General features: G+C 40.4%; 1 protein-coding gene across 1 annotated transcript in view; it reads right to left on the bottom strand.

Annotated features, from left to right (window-relative positions):
- The window catches only part of ZNF516 (zinc finger protein 516), a 98810-nt gene that overhangs the window by 38419 nt on the left and 34756 nt on the right, over positions 1-25635 (bottom strand). The window contains exon 2 of the mRNA XM_030944195.1: positions 15759-17777. Within this exon, the coding sequence (XP_030800055.1) occupies positions 15759-17655 (1897 nt within the window). The 5' untranslated portion in view covers positions 17656-17777. The remainder of the gene's footprint in view (positions 1-15758; positions 17778-25635) is intronic.

Here is a 25635-nt window from a genome sequence, read left to right as displayed (position 1 = left end):
TGCATAGTTTCCACTGAGAAATTTACAGCTGAATTGGCTGAGCGGTTGGTATGGAGGCAGGGTGAGGTGAAAACAAGACAGAGGGAAACAGATTTGATAGCAAACAAGTAATTCATCACTCACTTAACTCCGTTGCTACCACCTAATTTCTCAGATAGTTAAATGTCCATGCAATACTTAACATGGACAGGCAAATACAAACAGCAGCATTTAGCAAATCAGTTATTAAGATTAGTTTTGCCTTACAACAGCTGAGCAAACTACTAGATACTAAGCTCAAACAAACTTCATAATGTAGGAAAATAACTAACTGCACTTTAAAGAAAGTCTAGTAAAATTACTACACCATCAGAAGGGAGTAATTTATTAATTATGTGATGATCATGTATTTCTGTTCTTTTTAGCTAGGCCTGGAGACGAAATATGAGCCTCATATAGAAAAAGCTTTGATGACAGTAATTTATTTGGGAAAGCTTTTCCAGCCTTTTTGTTTCACACAAATTATTTGAATGTTTAAAGTATTGAAATAGTTTCATATCTAGGTATTAATAAAGAGATGCTGTCTTTTCCATCTTTCATATTTTATTAAGCTTTTAGTGAAAATGTGGCTGCTGGTTTATAAGCAATTCAAAAATAATATATATACAAGCAGGCAGCCATTTTCACAGTCTGGCAAGTAACAGATTTCCATAAATAACAAAGAATACAGGGTCATGATATCAGCTGTTCAGAAATTTTAAAAAGTCAGATTGCTTCTATTTTTGCAGTAACTATTTGCTGGATTATTTTTATTTATGGCTTGAAACAGAATCTAGAAATGTTTTCCCAGAACTTTAGATACTATGCTCCTGACTGACTGGCTTTCTCTCTGCTCTTTTTCACTTGACTTCCATGCATCTGTGTCCAGTCTGAAGGCAGGGAATGGCACTGGCTCAGAAGCTGGGCCTGCAAAGGTCTGTGAACATCTGAATATGCTCCTCGTGCTTTTACATGCCCAGATTGCACAGATATTGGGTTATTTGTTCCCATAGATGGTCAGCTGCCCTGTTACCTGGCTCTTCAGATGCAGCATTAATTGCACTGAGCATCAGTTTTAGGTAATTAGACACAGCTGTATGCTTGAAAATGCTAATACACAGTGGGAAATCCTTCTGGAAGATTTTGGTCATTAACACTTTCACAGTTCTCATATATACCATTATCTACTCCTTAATTCTCTGTTTTGATCCCTGTTTAAAGTTCTCTTTTACTTTTCCCTTGGGGACTTTGCCAAGCTTTCCACTTGAAAATGATTCTGCGACATTGTGACTCTGCCTCTTTCTAATAGAAAAAAACCCCCCATATTTATAATTCTGTGAAAATGGAAGCCATGTCCTAAAAAGATACAAGAAAAAATAAAATTTAAAACCACGTATTTTTGACCAGCAGAAGTTGATAAACAAGACGAGGTTGCTGTGTTTTTTTGGTTTAAATGACATATCAAATAATGCATTTCACATACTTCCTCCCAATAAAAGCTAACTATTTTTCTAGAAAGAGACAGGAAGCTCATCTTCTGGGAAAAAAAACCCTAAAAACAACAAACACCAAAATTGTTTCAGATCTGCTCAATTAATTTTCTTCCACAAACATAGGTCACAACCCATGTTAGTTTAGAACCGGATTTTGACGATCTCATTAGCTCGTGATTCAGGTAACTAAAAAAAAAAATTTTAAAAAAAATCTATTCTACAGTTATTAATCAAAATTATGAGACTGTTATTGCTTATCTGATAATATAAAGAAGCTGGGTTTCAGACATCTTGAAAAAATGGCTTGTTTCATTTTGCTGGATTGGGGGGGTGCAAACAAAGAGGGAAGAGATTACACTGGTGATTGTGAAAGCATGAAAACTCAACGGGCAAAAAGGCACTCACAGAAATAAATACAGAAGAATAAAATTAAACGGGTTCATCCAGTTTGACTGCATATCTGGCACCCCAGAACCAGAGTACAGTATTAGTTAAAGAAAATGATCAAGCAATTTCTTCTTTGTTTTCAGGAGTCCAGAGAGAAGAATAAGAAGAGCAGGGATAACGTGGTAACCCCAGAAATTAGAGAAGTGCATATTGCTTTAATTTTGATTCATGAGCAAGGATTTATTTTCTTCCTTTTTTTTCCCTAACTGCCACTAACTGTATTTCTGGTGTTCTGCTTCAAGAGAGCACCAAGCTACTAGGGGATTTCCTAAGCGGGATTACCCGTGCTTCTTCAGTTCCTGCTGGCTGCTTACAGTTGCACCTGTGACAACTTAACCAAGTTGGCTGTCAACAACCTGCAACCAAACGTGAAGATTTAAGCTCTCTCAGAAACAAAGCCCATGGATGAAACGTAACCTCAGGGTGGGATTTCCTCCTTTGGCTGAAATCAGTAAGGACTTCTAAGTCCTAAGGAAGAACAGAAAATCTAAGCTCGCCTAAAAACTTCTGCCTTTTTGTGAGGAGTCTTGTTTCTCCATTCAGCTTTTGCTGAGGTGTAGTCACAGTGCAGAATATAATTAACTCTTGAGTAAGAGAGGAATGGGAAAACAGTTTCCCTTCTCTTCTCAGGAAAAGCCTTTTGGGGTGGGAGGGTGGGTGTCAAAAGAGAAAAGCGCCAAAGCTTAAAGTAAAGAGAGGCACAATTAAGCTTTCATACAACATCTGTATCACATTTACACATGCACTCACTTCCAGGGAAGCGACAGATATCAAAACTAATGGAGAACATCCCGACTCTCCAAATGCAGGAAGAACACTGCAGCTTTCCCAGCTGTGCTCTTGGGACTGTAAAACAAGAGACTGGCAAAGGAGGCTGTTTTTTATTGCTTTGACTATTGGTTTTGGCCAGGTAGTGTAACAAAGTTCTTAAACAGAGTTATCCTACTGCACTACAAGAATTAGGTACACCAGGACTACTGGAAAACAATAGCTGCAGAATAAGCCTCATCATCCTCTGAATGTTATACACAGTAATTGGTTCCAGGGTCAACACTGAGATGCTACAACAAAGAGCTGTAGCTTAAGGGTAAAGAATAAACAGCAGGAGTTAATGGAAATTCTGTTAATATATAAATGCCCCCCAAAATAAAAGAAAGACAGAAAATAAAATATTCTGCATAAATTAAACTGATTATGAATACAACATGCAACCTTAGCTCTCAACAAGCTGTTAATTTCATTAAAGAAACAAAGCAAGTATTTCAAGTCACTGTAACAAGAAAGCAATACATTAAGGTTTTGAAGCTAGTTTGACAAACACTGCGCTTGCCATGGGTGCCAATTTATTAATGTAAAGAATACAGACCAAGAAAGGTGTCTGAAATTACAGTATTATTCACAAAATACCATTATTAGGGTATAGGCAACTTTGTTCAAAACACCATGTGTGATTGCTCCACTGAATCTAAACATCTGGGGCAAGTTATCCATCTGGCTTTAGTGCCTTTGAAATGACACGCTACATTTAAGCTAAGAGGTCCAGTCACACCAGTTTTAAGTAATCATGTTTTCATAGTCCAGCACTTCATCATTTTGAATCTTTCATTCAATAACATTTTTGATAAAAAACTTTTAATCCTTTTCCCCACACAGCAAGAAAGTAAAATAGATATAGAGGTACAAATGTTTTCTTTCTAAGTTTTTCTCCAAATATAACAATTATCTCCTGCCACTCAAGCACTCAGATGAGTAAGTGCAAGGGAACATCATTATTCTTATGATTTGCCAGGTGAAACACTAAGATGCAACATATCAAAATGGAATCCCTCATTAGTATGTTTCCCTATCACTTCTCCTTCCCTTTTCCATTTCCATTGTTCTCAGGACCTGAAAGAAACTTTTATCTGCTTTTCTTTCACCTGCTCTGCTGCTATGCACAGCTTCATACGCTGGGACTGATCATGCATGGTTGTAGCAGGGGCACTGTGTGTCCTCCTTCCCCAATTCATTCCTAACATGAGCAGGATGACACTGAGTTACAGCACCTCCTTCTTTGGTGCTCCACTCTTTCTCCATGGTCACTCATTTCCTTCCTTTAAACAATTCTCTGTTCCCAAATGCCAGCTGTGCCCACACAGGATGAGTTCCCACAGCGTGCCAACCTCCCTGGCACGTGCTGCTCCAGGCCTTGGCTATCCTTATGGACCTCCTCCCATTAGTAAGCCAACACTGTGACACCATGTATGCAAACACAGCATGCTTTTACCTCCAGCTTACTTCCTTGTGCCATTGATCCAGCTCTTTTCCAAGGCTGCTCCTAAGGCTCCCCACTCCTACATAAACCACCTGTGGTTTGCAGCTGACAAGAGCCTGAAATCCAGACCTTCAATACAAACTCCTCTATCACTTCCTTCAGGTCACAAACACATCAGAGGAAAATACAAGGGAAAATATCCCCAGCCAGGTCCCATCCATCACCCAGCTCTCGGCAGCACCAGCCTGAGTGCCTGGTTTGCCCACAGCAACACTGGGATACATCATAAAATGGCACTTGGGCTGACTCTCAGTTGGGACCCTAAACAGAAGAAATATGGATTGGTAATCCTACAGTGTATATGATGTGAGATAACCTGGATATCATGCATCAGATCAAACATGAGCATGTCAGAAAACAAATTCACAGACAGGGCAGTTACTGCAGAAAACCACATTTCTGGCTTGTGCTTTAGCACGGCTCTCACTCCCCCACGACAACAGGGATTTCTGGAGAGCTGTCAGCAATGGAGACCTGCTTGGAACTTTCAATGAGCTTCCAGAAGAAGCTGCTTACATCATCTGGATGCAGCTCTAATAGTAACACATCATCCCTTTACCATGTAGATCTATTTATCTATACTTGTTACATAGAAAAAAATTCAGAAAGTCTATGAGTTTTTCTCAAACCTTTTTCTGCTTGATGGACTTTTTAATTACATTATGATTTTGGCCCTTTCCAACCTTCCTTTCTTCCCTAGGTATCAGGTTTCTTTCCTTTTGGCTCCTATAGGCCTCAAAGAAAGTTGCAAAACTGGAATTTGAGTAAATACTTTATGAATAGAGTACTTTCCATGATGCCTTGGTTGAGTGAAGTCAGTATTTCAACTTACTGAATATATGCTAAGATACATTTTTTTTTTAAACACAATCTTGCTCTAATATAATTGACCAAGAAATGTCAGTATAGCAGAAAATTCTTCTTGGCACATAAAAACTTCATTATGAATTAATAGCATTTCATTTCCAATATGAGCCTTACTATTAGACATTTGCATATTGATAACACCTAAGATTAAAAAAAATCTTAATAACCTGCAAAATTATATTATGTTTGAATTGTAACTAATGTGTCATGTCTGTGTGCATTAAACTAAAAAAAGCACAACACTCCCTACTTCCACAGAAATAACGGCATTGAGGCTTCCTTGTCAAATACACTTAGCATTACAGTAGCAAGTAAGTGATCCTCACTAATGTGCACCCATTTTGTTGTCCCAGAACAATCCAAGGAAAGATTAATTTTTTCCTGTTACAACTTTACTTGTCATTCTGTGTTTGGGTATTTTTTAAGGATTCTCCAGGCTTCAACAGTACTTAAGGTTACGACATTTCTGGGAAATTGCTGTGCATGTGGATACAGATATGTGCAGGGACAAGAAACTTCTGCAAAGTATTAAAAGGGGTTTAGGATTAATATGTTCCATGTGCAGTGTAAGCTGTACTTCCGGAATTCTCTTTTAAGGGAAGAGACAGATCTGTTTGCTTCATTATCTAGCAAAAAAAAAAAAAAGGCTTTACTACCTACTGAATAAAGGCTAAATCACAGAAAACTGATCATAACCTTGATTCAGTAGTGCTACACAACTACCAAAACATGCAAAAGGCAGCAGGGAAACACAGCATCTGCTCCACTACCTTGGGGTATAGCAGGCACAGGAAGAGATGAAGTCTTTTATATCCCATTATCATCCTGAGTCACTGCATTCAGTCCTCCACCATCATGACACTGGTGAACGACCTCTACTGTCAAAACACCCAGAAAATGTTTCACAGGGGAGAGGTAAGAGAAGAGAAGGAAAAAAAAAAAGCCCTTTAGACCTGAGGTTCATATTTCCCAAAGAATCCATATATTTCCTTTGTGGTTATGCTTTTTTCTCCCCCCTCAAATATTTAGGTTTTGCTGACAACAGCTTGCCTCAAATGCTATTTAAGCAGTAAGATATCACAAGACATATGCTATCCTAAGATAACACACACCTCTGAAGTGCTGTTAGGTGTAGCTGATGCCTTCAACTGCCTGATGAATTTGTTATCTCAAAGAAACACAAGGTTTGGGAGTGCCTTATATTGCAAACTAACCCTAAATTTAGTCTTTAAATAAATAAATAAAATCTGTGATTTTGCATCCTGTAATTAAAAAAGAGAGAAGAGATCTGACTTGGAGTAAATCCTAACTTCTGCCTCCCAAGTAAAACTAAAATTTTAAGCTTTATACCTGTGATATGACAGAAACAATAATTTTAATGGCTATTTCATTTTCTGTTATTTGAAGTAACAGACATAATGAAGTAATAACTGAAGTTTGAGATTACCAACCTGGAAAACAAAGTTCTGAAAGCATGAGGGCAAATCTTTCCTCATGGGTCCTGTACAAGGATGAGTATCTCAGTGCTCTAAATCCATGTTAAGTAAGCACCCATATCAAAGTTACAATAATCATCAATTGAGCGAGTACTTTTGCCTTTCACATGGACACTTTCTCAATAGAGATTCTGCACTTTAAAAGGATGAAGGGTTGGATTTATGCCCGCAGCATTGCTAAAGCCAAACCAAACCATCAACAGAGAATCCACAAAAGACAATTCTGAGACTTGCTCCTCCCCTAGTCTTATCCCCTGTGAAGTTTGCATGCTACATTTCAGGATATGCAATTTACACTGGCATTGATTACAGAAAAGAAAGATTTCCCTATTCTTCTCTAATCTTGGGCCATTTGGTGCCAAGTGGTTCAACAAAGCAGCTTACAATGACTCCTACCTTACTACTCTATGCTTAAAATCAAGCCAGCAGTTATAACTATTGCTGCATCAGGGCCAAAGTATTCTGCAATTTTCCAGTCCAAACCCATGCTGTCTATAAACAAGAAAAACAAATTCACCATGAAAGTAAGTTCCCTACACATTTACAAATCCATTCATGGCACCAAAAATATTGTCTACCTGTCACTTACAAAATATGGGACAGTAGCAATCACACACCAAGTACAAGGATCCAAAAGTCTCTTTCAAGGCCTAAGGTACTGAAAATTATAACGCAAAACTCAATGTTTTCCTCCTCAGTTTCAATAAAATTCACTATACGCTTTTCATGTCCCTAAAAAATACAGGTTTGCTGATGATAAATCTTGAAGTCAATGAAAAGAAAACTGAGAATAAGAAAAGCTATCAGTGCTCCCATCACAAAGGGTTCACTTAACTGCAGCAAAGTTGCTCTTGACTTTTACTGGTACAACTGGTACCACAGTCAGCCCTTTCACAGTAAAGTAATGCAGTGCCTGAATGAGACTACTGGGTTAAAAAGTAATAAAGTGAAGTCAAGTGAGACCTAGTAAAACTTGTATTTGTAAAACACACCTGCAGAAAACAAATTATCTACCAAGGCTAGGCCCAACCACACATTACTTTTATATCCTGTGCAGCCCTGGGACTCCCCAACACTTCAGCTCCTGCAGAACTCAGTCCATCCCATCCACTGAGAGTACCTACGGCCGAACTTAATGCACTAAAAAAGAAAATCTGACTCCTGATCGAAGGCAAACTGTGAACCATAATGTGAAGAACCGCAAAAAGATTTAACATTAAAGACATTTATACAAGTCCCTCATTAGCAGTCACTTACACATCAGTAGTATCCCACTAAGCACAGTCATGGAGCTACCAAAGTATTTGGGAATCAGATTAAAACACTACCATCACAATTTTCATTGCCTGAATCTTGTTTTACTAGCTGGGGGGAGGCAGTCCTCACTCACTGATCAGAAACTACCTCTGCTTGAAAATAAAAGCACTACACAATGTGATCTTTTGACTATAAATGTCACAAAGCAGTATTTCACACACTACAGTTTGATGTAATAGAAACATCCAGTACAAAGAATTACCAGAGATGCTGAACTGACGTTTACAAGGCAGCAAGGTCAGAGCAGGTGTCAAGAAATGAGGGATTTGTTAAAACTGAGGTTCTATGCAGCAGGATTTCCAAGTGAACATCCCTATACACAGACATCTATAGTATTTACCGAGGAAGAGCTAAAAAGCCCAGTATCAACACTGGAATCCCTGTGCAACTGACTTAAACATAAAGGGATATTTTTGACTGCACAAACTGAAACCAAGATGGTCAGTACACCCATGGAAATTTTATTTTTTTTTTAAATGCTAGTGTATGGTAAGTGTGGAATGGTAACTGACAGCTCAGGAAGGAATAAACAAAGACATAAGCAATCCTTTGAAGCAGCTCTAGGGACAACATTTCCAAAAACTGTGAAAGTAGCAGCATGAAGAAATAATCTTGGGCATTTTCTATAGGCTTCAGGGCAAAGCTTATCCTACTATGACCTACCTTTAAGAAACCACATTTCCTTGCTTCCTAAGAGATAAAGAGATTGGGTAAACCTATCTCTCTCTTAACATCTTGTACAATTTTTCTTCCAAGCTGAGCTGTGTTCTTGCTTATATCACAGAAGCACAGCTACAATAAACTGCCTAAATAATACTTCTGTCTCACTGTGTCACTTGTAATTGCATATGGTAACCTGCAAAAAAGGAATACTAACAATTAAAGCTAAATACAGCAGAAGTATCTTTGACACGCACGAAATTCTTCAGCACTTAACACCCTCACAGAAATGTTTACAAGGAATAAAAGTAGTGCTACAGCTGGTCTAATAACTTCAAAATGCTGCATAAGAAATTGCCTCTGAGCAGCAATAAAGGCAATCTCTGTCACGACAAGCCATTAATCTACTGAAGTATCCCAAGCTCAGCCAACAATCCTTAGTTTTGACTTGAGCTGACTGTGTGTTATCTGTTCCTCATCACCATGCCCCATTTCAAGAGGAACTTGAATTGCTGCTTAACACTCTTGCTGGCCACCCACATCACATGGGACTGGGTAAAACAGGCCTCGGTAATGCAGAGCAAAGTGTGGTAACCAGGCACACAGTGGAATTTACCTAAGATTCTTACAGGGCAATCTTTGCATGTTCCTTAGTCAGTATGGTGTCAGGTTAATGGATAGCATTAAAGGGTACAGACTACTTTATACCAAGGCATGGCTGCCCTGATCCAATCAAACACTTCCTGCATGGATTTGTTGAAGCATAGCTCTCATCATCAGCCTAAAATACAGAAGGGGCAAGCAACTCCACGTGTGTGTGGTGCACCTGGCAAGGGAGGTTTTAACCACTTTTTAGATGTCCCATGGCTTTTCTCTCTTCCTTTTCTCTCAGTACACACTGCATTGATCCTGGCTGCCAGAATTTTTCTTGTTATCAATTTTCTTGGGACAATCAGCATAATTTCTATTTTGTTCTGTTTCCTCAGTAGGTATTCCCATTAAGATCAACCCACAGTTAAAGACAAATAGAATCAAAAAATACTGCTGAGGGCAACACCACAGGAACGTGTATGCTCACGCAGGAGATACCATCTGCAGCCCCGAGGAGAGTACAAGAGTCCAAAGGGGAGGAAAAAGTAACAAGTGCTGCTGTGGAGATATACACAGGAGATATGACTGTACTGGTCAAAAATGATGGTTCAACCTGCAGTGTTTTGCAGAGAAACCTGAGATCAGGAGAAAGTACCACACTGCACATGCCTTTGCTAACACGTATCACGACTGGACTATCATTACAGTCCATTACATTGGACTTGCATTACAGGAAGGCAGATAGGAAAGAGAAATTTCTAAATGGTATTATTAGATGTGTTCAAACTAGGTAACAAACCAGGTAACAGGTCTAGTCCAAATTTGCTTCAAGGAACAGCTGAACTCTGCTAAGCCCCAACCAACATCTAATGGATCTCTTACTGCTAGCACAGGTTCTTTGCCTCTGCCCAACTTCCCCTATGATTTGAAGCACCAATTTGCTTGTAATTCCAAGTCCCTGAGTTTCATTGATCTCACTGGAGTTAAGAATCCAAGTTTGAGTTGTAAAGCTGAAAGGGTTTTATATTTCAACAAGCACTCCTCAGCAATGCCCAAATTAACTGGTGGTGAATGTGTAATCACAGCATAACATTCTTATATTCACAGTTCTAAGACACTGTTCCTCCTTGAAACTGCCTTATTTCTTGGAAGCCTGGGGCAATAGTTACCAATTGTCCAGCACTGAAACATTCTCCAGTTTGTTATATGCTCCTTCAGCAAACTAAATATGTTAGATAACTTAAACATACTTCAGACTGTACATATAGAACAAGATCTCATTTGGCGTAAAATGCCCCAAGAGCACTGCCCTTAGCAGCACGATACTGTGGGATTTACACTGAGAGTCTGGCATGAGAAGCATCTGAAGTGTAATTAATCAAGATATGTAATAAAAATGTTTGGTTTTTACATAGTGGAGAGACCTTCCCTTGCACACAGAGAAACACTTTTTCATGTAAGAACAATGAAATCCTGGTACTGGATAGTGGCAGCTGTTCCATACACTCATGCTAGCAACAGAAAACATTTACTAGAACTAGCTCTGTTCTCTGGAATTACTATACATTTTTTATTTTTCTAATTTCATTTGCTTAGCTGTTTTATTCTTATTGTTGCTTTCCTCCCAAAAATTACAGCCTTGCTGCTTTACTAAAATATTAAAGCAACTCTAAACAACTTTTACCTTTGAATTATTTCACATCAAAAGATTTCTGAAAAGATGCATTTTTCAATAAAGTTCCAGCTCCTGGACTTGTTATAATTCATATCTGAGCAAAACAAAGTCCAAATTTGTTTCAAAAATCTCTCCTATACTTATTCCTCAGAACTTGCTAATGCTATGTTTCTATTCAAGCATTCCAGTTTATATACAGAATTTTCATGTAACAGGCCTGGGATAAATGGTATGTGTTACATCCCCAAGACTGTATAACCTGTAAGCAATTCATAGGCAGCTGTCTCTTCAGTTCACTAAAAAAAACGTACTAAATCAGTCTCTGGCCATGCTCTACTAAGAGTTTTTGAAATGTAACAAACACAAAGAGGTCCAGACCTGTTTTTCACATGGAAATCCTCTTGGAGTGACCCAGCTGAGCACAGCATATCGTGAGCCTTTACAGCTTCAGTGCAAGCCATCAATGCTGGCACTGCCTTGGAGGGTCTGTACTCCAATGCCACTGCACACCTCTCTTGAGCCCCCCAGCTGCCCTGAAACCTCATCACATGGCTCAGCTCCCTTCACCAAGGTCCTGCGTCTTTCCATTCTCCTTTCTCTCCACCCTGCACCTTACTCCCATCTCATCCCATTCCTTCACGGTGCTCATGTTCTAAGCAGGTCCCACCACGCCATCGTGATGCCTGAGGTAAACCAAGCACAGCCACATGCCACTGTTTTGTATTCACTGTTTGAGTTTTTTTACATTCTGCACAGTCTTGTGCCCACCTCAGTCAGGTCACGAGCTCCTCAGGCTGAAAGCAGTATTGGTACAGGGCCCAGCACAACAGCCCGCACTCGCAGTCGTGTGCGCAATACAGGTGAATCAGTCTCTCCCTAAAGCATTTCAAAAAATCAGAGGAGTCCAACAGAAGGGAAAAAAAGGCAAAGAGAAGGGAGAGCAGAGGCAGGAGATAAAGGAAATAGAATACACAAGACAGTTGTCACTGGAAGCAGCATTCCAAGGTGATACATCCTCTCCTTTCCCTGATGTCCTTCCTTGACATGGTCACGCTAGAAGCAGCATTCCTCTCCTTTATTCCTATATAACACTCCTTTTCTTTTATTTTCTTTTTTGTTTTCCCCTCCTAGATTAATTTTAACATTGACTTCCAGCGCAGACTGACACTTCCATGCAAGAAGTACCACCTCTATGCACTTCCTCACTGGCTGGGCTATCTCAGGTCTGTGCTTTTACTCCATGCTTGCCAAGAACCAAGAGGTATTTAAATTCTTTTCAGTTCTTTTCCTCATCTTTCCACCTGCCAACAGCAGTCACAGCCTCAAAAATTATTTTTCCTTCTTCATTTCAGGACTGACATATAGCCCAATGTAACAAACCCAAACACCTTCGCTGCTAAAACCACCATGGCAATGAAGGGGCTCATGCCTTAAAAATACTAACAACCAAATTACTTTCATATATCTAAAACTACATTTTAGGTGAAAAGATGAAGGATTATAAAAACAGTGTTTTCCTTTCACTTCTATCAACACATATATAATCCCTCACTACTCTTCAGTCATATCTCTGGGGTTCTTCTCAGGGAAAAATGAAAATCATTAAAAAAACCCAGCCAAAAATCTCAACTTGGGGAAGAGGTGAGCAACGTTCTACAGATGGTTCACACAGCTTTGGATGCTACTCAGTGAACATTCAGGTACAGTTTTGCAAGTGGCTTGAATGATAAATAAAAATGAAGAATCATCTGGGGCAGGAATACCTCAAAAACATCCAAAGTCTGGTCTCAAGGAAGCAAAAGCGGGCTGAGCCACCACTTCCCACATGGCTGTCACACAAAGCACAAAGACTTCATGCGTGATCTCTGCATGACAGGTATCACACAGTACACTATGTGTAGCTCTACAAAACTCATATTTATCCTCCCTCCAACCAGATGAAGCACACTTTGTAGTCAGCCCAGCAGCTGATAAACTGGGTTTGCAACACTACACCCCGGTGCCTGAGAAATCATGATGTTACTCAACAAAATCAGCACGGGCAAATTCCTGTTAAAAGGAGTGCCTGCCCTGGAGCCTCTCAACCCCAATTCTTGCTCTTCTCCCAGTGAGCCCTGTCAATAATCCCTGCTCCTGCCACCCTCAGCCCCTACACCTGCTGGCCCTAAGTGACCACAGAGGTGCCCTGCCAGCTTCCCTGCTGCAGGACCTCGTGCGTCAACAGCACTCCTCAGATTATTAAGAATTAAATGCACAAAGAAATACTTTCAGCTGAGTCAAGGCCACAGCATTCAATACTTGGCAGTTCCAAGGCCCTTTTCTGACACAGGATAACATAGTAATGCATGAAAGGGGGAAACAGAGAGTAAAGATAGGAAAGTAAAAAAAAAAAGCCAACAGATATTGTATAACCTTTTGAGTAGCACAAGATTTTCCTGATTACAGCCCGAGTAAAAATAATGCGGTAGAAATAATTTCAGGAACAGGAACTGAGAGCTCTGCTTGTCAGCCTCCACTGGGGAGGAAGCCTGTCCATAGGGCTGGAGTTCTATTCTTGATGGAAAATCTCCACCTGGAAGAGTAACTAAAAAAAGCTGCAGCAAAGGATAGCAAACTACAGCAGTTCTAGGACAAAACGTGCTTCACGGCCATACCAGAATGCCCCATTTTTGCAGGTACATACGTGAGGGCAAAACCTGGCCTATATTCCATACACCTTAAATTACTGTTCATAGGGGAGGGGAAAAAAACCATCTTGAGTTACAGCAGAATCTGCAAAGGAATAAAACTAATCTTACAGCTTGCTGGACAGAAGGACTCCAGTTCCTTTAGAACACAATACTAGGGCAGGGCTAATAAACTTCCATATAAAAAAGATACAATTGGGAAACCTTAGTCCTGAACATTTACCTATGAAAACTCCTTTTATACATAACAAAACAAATAAGCAAAAAACCCTTAAACTTTCTTTCAAATTAAAAAACCCCTATCATCTGTAAAAAATCTTCCCTTCACTGAGACAGTCATTTGAGTTAAATAACCTCTAGTAATAGGCAGCATTTCTCTTGCACTGAAACATTTCTCATTAGCCAATTAAATACTTGATTAGCTCTTCAGCTGTGATATTAGCAAATATAAAATGCAGCAGCCACCCTCCCAGCCCATCATTGCAAATATATCCCTTTTCCAAAATGTGCCTTTATTCAGGCCCATCAGTTTGCTGCTTCTTTACAGTTAAAACAAATGAGGATCAATTTGATACCCAAGGAAGCAAGTTTCCAGTTGCTGGCATCAGTTAAGCCAGTAACTTTAATTCCTATGAGAGCAAAGTGCTGTGTGACTAACTCTCCCCTTTCAGTCCTGCAGCAAGGGCTCAAAGCCTGAGTTGAGGCAAGAAGCAGAACAGGCAAAGATGAGACAACTCCTCTTGTTAGAAATAAAATATGGAGAGCATGTAAGAACAGTTTTCCTGTTTGAACATCATACAAAGAAGTGTTGCAGTGTCTTCAGCCCATGTCCAGAGAGATGGTTTTCCATCCCAGCAGCTCTGATTGCAGCACTGTACATTACACTGGTGCAACATGGCAGCCCCATTTAACTCTAGACAAAGCTGCAGTTTTATCACCACACCTTGTGTCAGCTGAACCAAAGTAACTCAGGTGGCAGCTGATGGACTTGCACACAAAGTAGGCACGTACCCAAAAAGAAATTTAAGTGTTCAAGAATCCAACAGCACATGGGAAAGCCAAATTCTGAATCTTTTAAACATGCACGTAATCCTACCACAAATATTTAAGAATCTGTAGGAATCTAGCTTGTCACTAGACTTTCTGGAGTTGTTTTTTTACAGAAAGGTAAAAAAGCAAAGAAAAAATTGGTGTTCTTGGATTAATTTGAATATATCCACCATTGCTTAAAAAAAATTATGAAAAACATGTAACAAAGTCACAATTCTGGTAAATGTTGCTTTGTTGCTGTGGGGTCTGAAGCCAGGAGAAAAGGCAACATTATATAATATCCTGAAAGAGCAAGGTAATTGAATAAACCCACTCTCTTCCACAATGGTGCAGATTACTTCATCCACGATGGTCTTGAAAGTGAGTTTAACTCTATAGATAACTATGTTCTTCACAACAAAAGGAATGAAAATGAGAGGAAACCGGTTTTGTTCACCAAACAGAAAACAAACAAAAACCAGCAGAAGGGCTAGTAAGGAAAGAATGGTTAATCTCACATTTCTAAAAGGGTATTATAAACAAAGCATGGCGAACAACAAAAATAAAGGATTAAAAAAAAGATACGAAAGTGCTTAATGGTGTTCTTTTAAATATTTACTTTGCTGCTATTTGGAGAATAATTTGTTCCATTTAGTAGCATTGGGCTCAAAGGACTGCTTTAATCCAGAGAGATTAATTATAGCCTTTGGAGTTATAAACACAATTTGGGAAGTGAAGCGAAGAGGAGAGAGACTCCTCTCACGCAGGCGTTTTAACAAGTTTATGTGCTTTGGGGCTACGCTACGCAGGCTACACCTGTACACTGCAGGCAGAACAGGACACCCATGCATTGTGGAAAAACAGCCCCCAAGACATGCAGGGGGGCTATCCTGAACATCCTACAGTGTTGCTATAGGCAACTAAAATACTTTTCAGGTGTCCTTCATCAAAATACAAGCTCACCAGCACATTACAAAAACATCATCTCTCTTTTATTACTTGCACCAGAAAGGAGCTGCCTCACTGAGACAAGCAGCGCACACGGGGTCTCTAGGACCTCTCATATGCTTTCACATATTTCTCCCTCTGGTCATCGCTGTGTCCCAGACCAGGAGACAAAGGGACCAGCAACAATTACTAGGGCAAAGCTGGGAGCGATCTTACCTAGCAAGGGATTGGCTGCTCCCTCCTGGGAGCTCTCCTCAGCCCCCTCCTCTCCCAAGCCAGAGGTGGCCGAGTCCTCCGGGGCAGATGCAGAGCCAGGGGTGCTGGGCCCGCTGACGGAGCCCGAGTCCCCTTCCTCACTGCTGGAGCCATAGCGGTCAGGCTGGGCAGCCGTCCCACCCTCGCTGCAGCTCCTGCGCTCCTTGCGGTGCACCCGCGAGTGCAGCACCATTTGGTGGTAGGTGCGGAAGATCTTCCCGCACTCGAAGCACTCCGTGGACTTGTTCTGGGCGGCCCGCCGGCTCTGCCGTGAGGCAGGGCGATAGTCCAGATCCCCCGGGGCAGGCGGGCAGCTCTCTCCTGCTGGGACACTGCCGGCTTTCTCCAGGCGCCCGCCGGTGCAGCTCTTCTTCTTGGGGTTGCTGGGTGAGTCCTGGTCTCGCTTGCGCTTCTCCTGGTTGACAAGGATATACTCCCTCTTATCCTTGTCATAAGTCACATCTGCATCTGCCAGGGTCTCATCCCATCCCACATACTTCACATACTCTGAGGGCTCTACTACTTTTCCTTTGGTGGCCAGCTGCCAAGCTTGGTAGCTACTGACCGGATCCAGCTCAGCTACTCTTTTCCCAGGCTGTTCTCTCATAACTCTGTCCAGCCCTACAGATGGCCGTAGATTGAGACACTGCAAGAAAAACTGCTTGGTTACCGAGGAGCTCAGGCTCCCATCAGTCAAGCCCGCAGCTTTATCCCCGGTGCTGCCCGGCTGCACACGGTAGTGAACAGCATTATGCACTTTCAGGCTTTCCATATTTGTAAACAGATTTCCACACTTGGTGCAAACTTCATACAGAGATAGGCCGGTCACAATTGTCTCCTCTTGTATCACATCATTGATAGTGGCAATCAGCTCCAAATCATTTTTTGGTTTGTTTTTGCTCCCAGACCTGGGGCCATGCGACTTCATGTGGTTTTTGAGAAACCAGGGCTCCTTGAATCTCCTGCCACAAATATGGCACCCGTGATCAAATGACCCCCTGTGCTTTTTCATGTGAGCTTTCAGGAACCAGGTTTGACTAAAGGTCTGACCACAGACTTCGCACGGGAACTCGCCCACATTCAGCTCGCTCTTGCAGTTCTCGGTGTAGGTCTCCCCATTGGGGACCTGAGCTGTTATATGGTCTTTCTCTATGTGGTTTAACAGCGTCTCCTCCCTCAGGGTCATATAGCTGCACAACCTGCACTTGAACGGTTTGTGGACCTGGTGCAGATGCTGCTCCAGGTCCTTCTTCCTTTCGAATTTGTTTTTGCAGAAAGTGCACTGGTAAGAGGTCAGCTTGTCATCCTCCTCAGCTGGTGCCATCTCTGTGACCTCCTTCTTGCTGCTTCTCAACAAGATCTTGCTGCTATCGACCTGAGCAGTACCGTTCAAGATCTTGTTGCAGGCAGACGTACTTTTAGTGGGGCTGGTGCACCCGCCAAGGCCCTCTGAAACGCCCATCTCCCCCAGCTGTGCCTCTCCCATCTCTGCCTCGTGCCCCTGACTTAAAGTGCCTGCCCTGTGACTGCGGATGTGAATCTTCAGGTTGCCCTTTTGGGAAGCTCTGTGATCACAGTAAGGGCATTTGTAGGGCTTCTCACCTGTGTGCTTCCTCATGTGCTGCGACAGGGAGCTCTGAAAAGGGAAACTTTTACCGCAGATGCAACAGCTGTGGCACATGGTCTTGTCAGCATCCACGTCGTTCTTGCTTAGCTTGCCAGGGCTGGAGGATCTCCGTAACTCCATTTCTGCCTCTCTGCTACGATCCATCTGTATTACTGCAGCAGGGGGTAAGCGGGGCAGGAGAACAAAAGCATGTTCGGCAGCAGAGGAGGGCTGGACCGCGTTCTCAATCATACGGTTCTGCAGAGAGGGGTTCTATTGCTTCATTCTCAGGGTGATGCTTCTTTCAGCCGCTCCACAGAGTCCACAGCACCAATTTATTTCTGTGTGCTTTGTAAGCAGAAGGCATAGATCACCTGAAACAAGAACAAAATCATACAAATGTACAGATTTTTAAATATATTCAAACCTGTTCATGTTTTGAATTCAACGGCTTCCATCACTTACTCGGCACTCAGAAGCACACCATATGACAATCTATTGCACCAAAAGGCACTAGTTTCTCTTTTTGCTGATATTCTAGACTTCAATGACAAGCATAATTACTAAATAAGTAAAATCCATAAAAGAGCAAATACTCATTTCCATACGCTGACATCAGTGTCTTGAACGAAGTGCAAACTTTAAAAATATTTTTTGTTTTAAAACCAGGCAGAAGTGGCTAAAAATACACCTTAAATGAGGAAAACATTTCTTGTGGGGGTTATTATACTTTAAATCTGTGGCTTTACCATCATGTGTAATTTCATGTAAAGTACTTACTTGCCAAAGATAAAAGGCTTTCCTAGAGACTTTAGTAAGTATCATATTCCTGCTGGCAACTGCATTACTTTGTGTCTCAGACAGCTCGGCTGTGCTTGAAGTGGCAGGCACAGAAAGGCGCAAAGGCTGAGGACGCTCTGTACTTTGATTACAGAGCAAACAAGAAAGCAGAGCCTGACAAAGCACTCATGAAAACTAAAAGTTATTTCCTGCCGGACAGTGAACTAAAAAGACCCTCCAAGTATAAATTTCAGTCTCAAACTAACAAAGCAAAGTGATAATGTAGCTATCAAATTACCTCAAATGTGAGTGATTTATGTCAACATGACACACAGGGAATGACACCACCACCCACCTCAATTAAAATGAGAATTTTAACTATAAACAAACAAAGAAAAAAGGAAAAAACTCTGCTTAACAGAGCAGATTAATAAAAGTTTAAATATTTTCATATCTCTTCATGAATAAATGCAAGGGTCAGTATCTTAGTGCAAGATGAAACACACCAGCATCTTGCATACAGCAAAAAACAATGATCAAAATCCACATAGGCTGTTTCTTTTCCAATTACTACACTGTAAAACAAAATCTTCCCCCTCTCCTACCCTCATTAAGGACTACAAACACCACATGACTAAGATCAAAGAACACAGCATTCTCTAATGAAGAGAACTGATCTATTGCCACATTAAGAAAACATCAGCTTCTTAAAATGTAGCTAAAAATATGCACAGCACTAATGAGACCATATATTCCCACATCCATCACTTGACATCTATGACTCAACAAAGAGCTACAGATCTAGAGCTGCAAATTTTAAGATTTCTCACTGTATTCACCTCTGAGTCTCTTCAATACGTAAATAAGCAGCCTAACCACATCACCAGCAAGAGCTAAACAAAAAGCAAGACTGTCGCAATGCTCATCTCAGTTACGGGCTACAGAAGAATTTCATTACATTTAATTTGATCTAGCCCTCTTATTTGCTACAAGACATTCATTTCTGGGCTGGATTTTCTGCATATCCAGTATCCATTTAGCATGTTAGGGAGTTCTCAAACAGCATCAAGCCCAAACTACCTTTTCCTCAGAAAGCTGACAATAAAATTTAAGGGATGAGTTACAAACGCAATTTCATTTCTTGAACGAAGCATTTTTTTATTATTCAAAAGAAAAACAGGTATCTCAAATTCAGAATTCAGAAGTCCATATGAGCAGGAAGTTTACAAATTACAGAATCTAAACTAATCTTTGAAATTAGTCATTTAAAATCAGAGACAGCCTCAGAAGAAACTTCCTGGGTGAATAAAGGATGTCAGACACTGAAATTGTGGCTGCACCAGAAGGTACAAACACACCACACAGAAAATGTAAGCTTATATTGCCCATCAGTGGAAGAAACAACTTAAGAGTAACATCTTATTTATCTGACCCACAATCTAAAATTGCCAAGTAACAACCCATATTGTCTTATAACCAAAGATTTAGCCTAAAAGTCATTAAATCATGAAAAAGAAACACCAAGTTCAAGTATACTATGCTAAATGCAAACAACAGCTTCTTCTGAAATGCTCCCCACCATTTCAGAAAAAAAAATATAAAGCTTTGGGAACAATTTTTTTCCATGTATTTTATACATTGTTTTCTACATTCTTAATCGTCTACAGCTTACACCAGTGAGGATATTGCTTCTATTGGCAGGCTGATTTTTAGACTAACAATTTTTTTTTATTTTAAAATGTAGGGCCCATTTTAACTCAACTTTCTGCAGTGTTTCCTGTCTGAAAGTTCAAAAGAGCTTTAAGAGCCAAGCTTAGACAAGAATGCTGTATGCAGCAGTCCAAGCACATGTAGATCCAAAGCTTCAGAGTCCCTTTGTTTACTTGGCCACAGATTCCCTGGGCTTAGTCTTGACATATTTCACTTTAATTATTTATAGCATTTTCATTAATGAAACTTAGTTATGAAAATGAGGCTATGAAGAAAGCATTACTTATAAGAAGGCTATTAGCCACTCACAGGAGATCCACCTAGTCCTGTATTAAATTAGGCCTGAGGGGGAAAAATGTCAGACTTAAAAACTACTGAATAATTTTATCAGTCTAAAATACTTAATGGAAGTGTTACTGTATTCACAAAAATACTCTAAGATTTTTTTTTTCTTTATTAGTTAATCTTGCTCAATGAACTGCAATCTGTGACTTAGAAGTTGAAATAAAGTATTCCTAGACTTGAATTATTCCAATTCATGCACACGTAAGACTCACAACATTTCAAGTCTGATATTCCACAGACAAAATTCTAGGGGGATGAAGGGTGTTCACCCAATCTGAGCTTGCTTTACACAGCACATGGAGATCAATCTTGGACTTTGGTAAAAGATATAAACAACTCATTTCTCCCTCCTCATACAATTTGAGTGGCTACTTAAAAGTAATTCTTCCAGAGGGGTCTCTGCAGAGCACCAAACCTGGTTCATTGGAAAGTAGTAAATAAAATTACAACTTTGGAAAAAAGCTTCAATTTAGAAAACTGAACTTTAAAAAAAAAAGGAAAAAAACACTGGTAAAGAATTCTAACAATAGAAATAACACTCTGTCTTAATAATTTCTACCTTAGGATTAAATACTAAACATCAAAAATAGCACAATGGATGGAAGACAACTGGTAAATCAAACAACACCAGTTACTCTTTCATTAGGAGTAAAATTTTGCCATAGTTATCTTTGTTTCTGGCTGACTGTGATGATTTAAAAAGTTGTGTTTTGAAATAATTTCAAAATTTTAAAGTGCTCTGAAATAATTCTCTATCAGCACACATGGAATGCGGCCACCTCCAGCTCAGGCTACTGAAAGTGTTTCAGGTGATAACCAGCAACCCTTCACTGCTTTGACCCAAGCTCACCCTGCAGTTCCATAGCACTGGCTCATCACACACAATCCACAGCAGAGTCACACCCAGCCTGCAGATTCCTCCCAGGCTGTCATAGCACAGAAACCCCCACCAGCAGAGAGGCAAGCCATAAGAAAACACAAGTGAATGTAAACCATAAATTAATATACTATCTTTAAAAATATTTTCTGTGTCTCAGTGGCACTGCAGTCAACGCCAAATGCCATCCAGCTACTTGGGGGAGCTGTGACACTCTAAGGGGCATAGGAACTAGATTTAGTTTATTTTGTTGAACTAGGAATCAGCAGTTCATGTAAGAAGCAGCTGGCCAGTATCCATGAGGCATTTTCAGCCTCTTTAAATACACTTATCATCACTGTTTACACATAAATTTGGTATATAAATCAAGATGAAAGACAAAAATGAACAAAGACTGAAAACCATGAGGGGTGGTGTGCTGAGAAATAAATGCCTTTGCACAGCCAAATATTTTAGTTATAAAGTTTCTTCCTGCACCATTGCCTCACTAGATTCTCTGCCTTGATTCACATGGGAACAAATAAAAACAAACTTCGTTTTATTCCCCTGGTGCCCCTGAAGGGAAAACAAGCTTTCCTACACACTTAGAGCAAGTACTTGTCAGAATCTACTCTATTTCAAACATTTAGGCATCAAAACTCCTTTGGTTTTTAAAACTAACTTGGACAGAGTTGTTTCCTTTCAGAGAAAGCACATTTGACCAGAGAGACTTGCTCTCACCACAGAGCCCCAGCATCTTTTCCATCACCATCCATGGCTTTCCCAGTGAGGCTGTGGTAGCCTGTCCCTGCTGGCAGCTCAGCAAGTACCCTGGTGCACAGCTGCATCATCCTCATAACTCCTGCAAGACCCTCATTTAGCCTTGCAATGAGCAGAAATACAGGGAAAGAGCACTTTGTATAACACAGGAATACTGTGACATACATATTACTCTTCTCTTCACCCCACCTCCATACTCTGGAAGAGGACCAGGTATTGAGGACTGCCCACAGGTCCTCAAAGGAAAGAAAGATAGCCTCCTAAGGACCTTTTGTGGCTCTTGGAAAACAATTCATAAAAAGAGAAATTGAAAATACACAACACAGGAAAACTGGGGGGAGGGGGAGAATAAATTAAGACAAAAATAATTTAAAAGATACCACACTGGAAAAGTAATTGCAAATTCATTTCTTACATACAAATATGCTGTGCAGTGCAAACAGAGGAAAAACATAGAAAATTATTCCTGTTCCAACACAGAACAAGCAAACTATGTATTTCTTTTAAATTTCTCCTCAATTAAACATGATTTTTAAAATTGTATTACATGATCTATAGTGGCAAGAAGGGAAAACTCTTCAGTAAGTAATAAAGAAGAAAATACAATTTGGGAAGCCACATAGACAGACCTACTGAAATAGCACAGTGTATCTTTTAAAACAAACTGCTTTCAGTCTGGGTGTATTTCAAGTCCCATCTGAAAGATAAATGCACCGGAGAAATAATCGCTCTTCTAATCTCCAAGAGGTTTGAACACACACTGCAATCATACCACCATGTTCCTCCACCAAGAGCAACAAGGACTTTAAACAAAAAAAAAAAAAAAAAAGAAAAGAAAAAAAAAAAAAACCTATGGGAGGCATGATCATGTTGAAAAATATCTTACTGAAATTCCTTCTAGATGATGAAATGATAGGATGCAGCATGTAAATATCGAAGTTAATTTGAGGAAGTTGTGTTTTTGAAGAACAGCAAGCTGGAGTGGAGAGAGGCTCTCTGCTGATTTGAGAAGGCTCAGGTCACCTCAGAGCCAAAGAGGCTCTGCCATTCAAGGCAAAGATGCCAGACGAGAGCGAAGTACAGGAAGAGAGGGGACAAAAGGCACAACATTGTACAGCTGCCCCACCAGCCCTGGAGCTCACTGAACCACAGAGACCTTTCCCCCCTTCCGTGTCTTCTCTCTGGGCTACAGACTCTGTCCTCCACACACACCAGCCTTGCTCTACCTGCACGCCCACCTGACTTTGTGAGGGAACATAGCTTCTTCTGAACAGCCACATCCCACGGGGCTCATCAGTCCACTGCCCTGACTAAAGGCTCAATCCTTATCTACACACCAGTCCTACCCAAATGCCTCTTACAACCATATCACCAGACTATGGACCACAGACCACACCGAAGCACAGAAGAACGAGCTTATCTTTAAACAGTAAGCCTACACCTGAATTTGCAGGAGATTCTGGCATTGCACAGCCTACAAAGGTAAAGGCAGCATAGTTCTAAATGGATTTTTTGAGAGTCACCCAAACTAACCCAATAAAAACCTATCCAAAAATCCCAAGGCAGTTGCAGAAGACTGGCAAATTTTCCAAATGCATGCAGTTATCAGAAGAAGCAATCTGGACAACAGACCTCCTGAAGTCTGTTGAAGCCTGCCAAAATTGACAGAGGACTGAAAAAGAAAAATAAAAAGCTTCTGAAAAAAAACCAAGAAATTTCTATTAATCTATTTCCACTCAGGCTTTTAAAATCCTTGGGCAGCATTTTGCAAAATGTTTTTTGTTTAATTATTTTCAACCAGCCTTCCCCTGCAGCTGGTGAAGCTCTTCCCATTTGCAAAGTTTGCTGTCTGAATCCTGAGATATTATTTTGAGCTTCTCCAAATACATCATGTGTTTTTGTGTCTTTCTCCCTCCATGAGCTAATGACATTTTGCAGCAGGCTTCCGAGCAGCAGCCAGGAAAGCAGAGTCAGGCCTTTCCCAACTGGCGCCGCACCCTTTGCAGAGGAAGGAATCCATGAAATAAAGGTAAAACCACTAATGCTGAAAAAGCTGGAGGTACGAATTTGCAACGAGGTGATCGCTCTCAAAATGAAGTCAACAAAACCTCTGTAACCCAGATTTTTTTGTGGGTCCTCAGGAATCAGTTCAGGAGCAAGGCTGGGTGGGGGCAGGGGGGGAGTTTGTTTTCACACTGCTACAGGGTATGTTGAGAAACACAGAGCTGTCACCCACTCAGTACATACTTTGTGTTTTAGTGTACTGTGCGTGTTTGTCTTCTGAGAGACAAAGAAATGTACTTTACTAGTTACACTGTAGTATTCTAAGCGATGAATTGAAATGTATCATTAACATCCAGGACAAGCTTTATCTTGCTACCAAAACAAAGGGACCATTCTTTGAACAAATTGAGGGGGAAAATCCCATAATGACAATGAAGAGTTCCTCTCCCTAAAAACTGTGCTGCACAAGAGTAACAATTACGGGCTTATATTCTGCAGACTGAGGTTGCGAATGGCTGCATGAAGCGATGCATTCACTATTGGGAGAGTAAGTACCATTGATGACAAGGCCTTGGGGCTTCTGCTGTTCGCAGACCAATCAATAATCCATTATGAACAAACTACATTTCCCCCTAATATGAAGAAATGAATAAAAGGGAACCACTAACACTAGTACTTTCATGGAAAAAACCCCAACAATGCAGAAATCACAAAATGCCATCACAAGACTTAAAACTATTGGTGATGTCTAACACTGACAGAACTACCCACAATAATCCTTTATTTTACAGCAGTTGCTGGACACCATTACATTATATTTAAAAAAAAAAAAAGAAAAAGAAAAAGGAAAAAAAGCTTATTTTAACAGCAAGATTTTTTTCAAGGCTACTTATTCTGGCTGCAGGACAAAACAAAAAGCAACATTAATCTTTCAAGGCAAGGAGGAGAAAATGAACTAACTTCACCCAAACATCTACCAGCTTGCTTCAAACTATTTTCTAATGCAACGTAAATAAGAACTTCTAATTAGAAATAACTGTCCAAATGTGACTGGTCAAGCATAACAAGACTTTATTGCAACAGCTGCGTTACCATCCAGACACTAGGCCCTGAAACTGTTGTTCTCTCATTGTCATTGTCAGATGCTACAATACAATCAAGAGAAGATCCATTTAAATAGCACAACCACAGCAAACCTTAGCATCGTGAGCCCAGTTTCCACCCAGACCTCCCAACACAGTACCAGAAGGCAGAAGAGAAAAGCCCTCCTGAAAAATTACAGATAAATAAACTTAAAAAAACAAAAAGTTACTGATTTTTTGGATGGGTAACAGTAAATCAGACCCAAAGGAAACAATGAGACTGATACTAGTAATGCAAAAGGCAGCCTATGCCCTTTTTCTGAAATGTAAAGACTTAGTAGTTAAAGTTGACCCTGCAGGGTGGGGGGCTAGCGAGAATGAATGCACAATGTGATTATTGATCAGCCCTAGAAAAGCCAAGAACTGCACCAGTGCAGATGTGATTTTTCTTTTCCTAGGGTCATTACTGATATATATTGGCAAGTCAAAAGCTCTTATTTTGACATGCTGTAACAGTATCATTAATTCTGAAAATAAGCATCAACTTAGGTTACAAAAAAAAAAAAGTTAAAAAGATGCCAATGACAACAATAAAAAAACCCTCCATTTTACTTCAGTGTAACAGTAATGTTTTCCTATTTGGCCACACCCACCAAGGGAGTTACTTTACTGGCT

This window comes from Camarhynchus parvulus, chromosome 2, assembly GCF_901933205.1.
Source record: "Camarhynchus parvulus chromosome 2, STF_HiC, whole genome shotgun sequence".
NCBI classification, from domain to species: domain Eukaryota; kingdom Metazoa; phylum Chordata; class Aves; order Passeriformes; family Thraupidae; genus Camarhynchus; species Camarhynchus parvulus.
The sequence above is the reverse complement of the archived record's forward strand: the minus strand, read 5'-3'. Positions and strand labels throughout refer to the sequence as shown.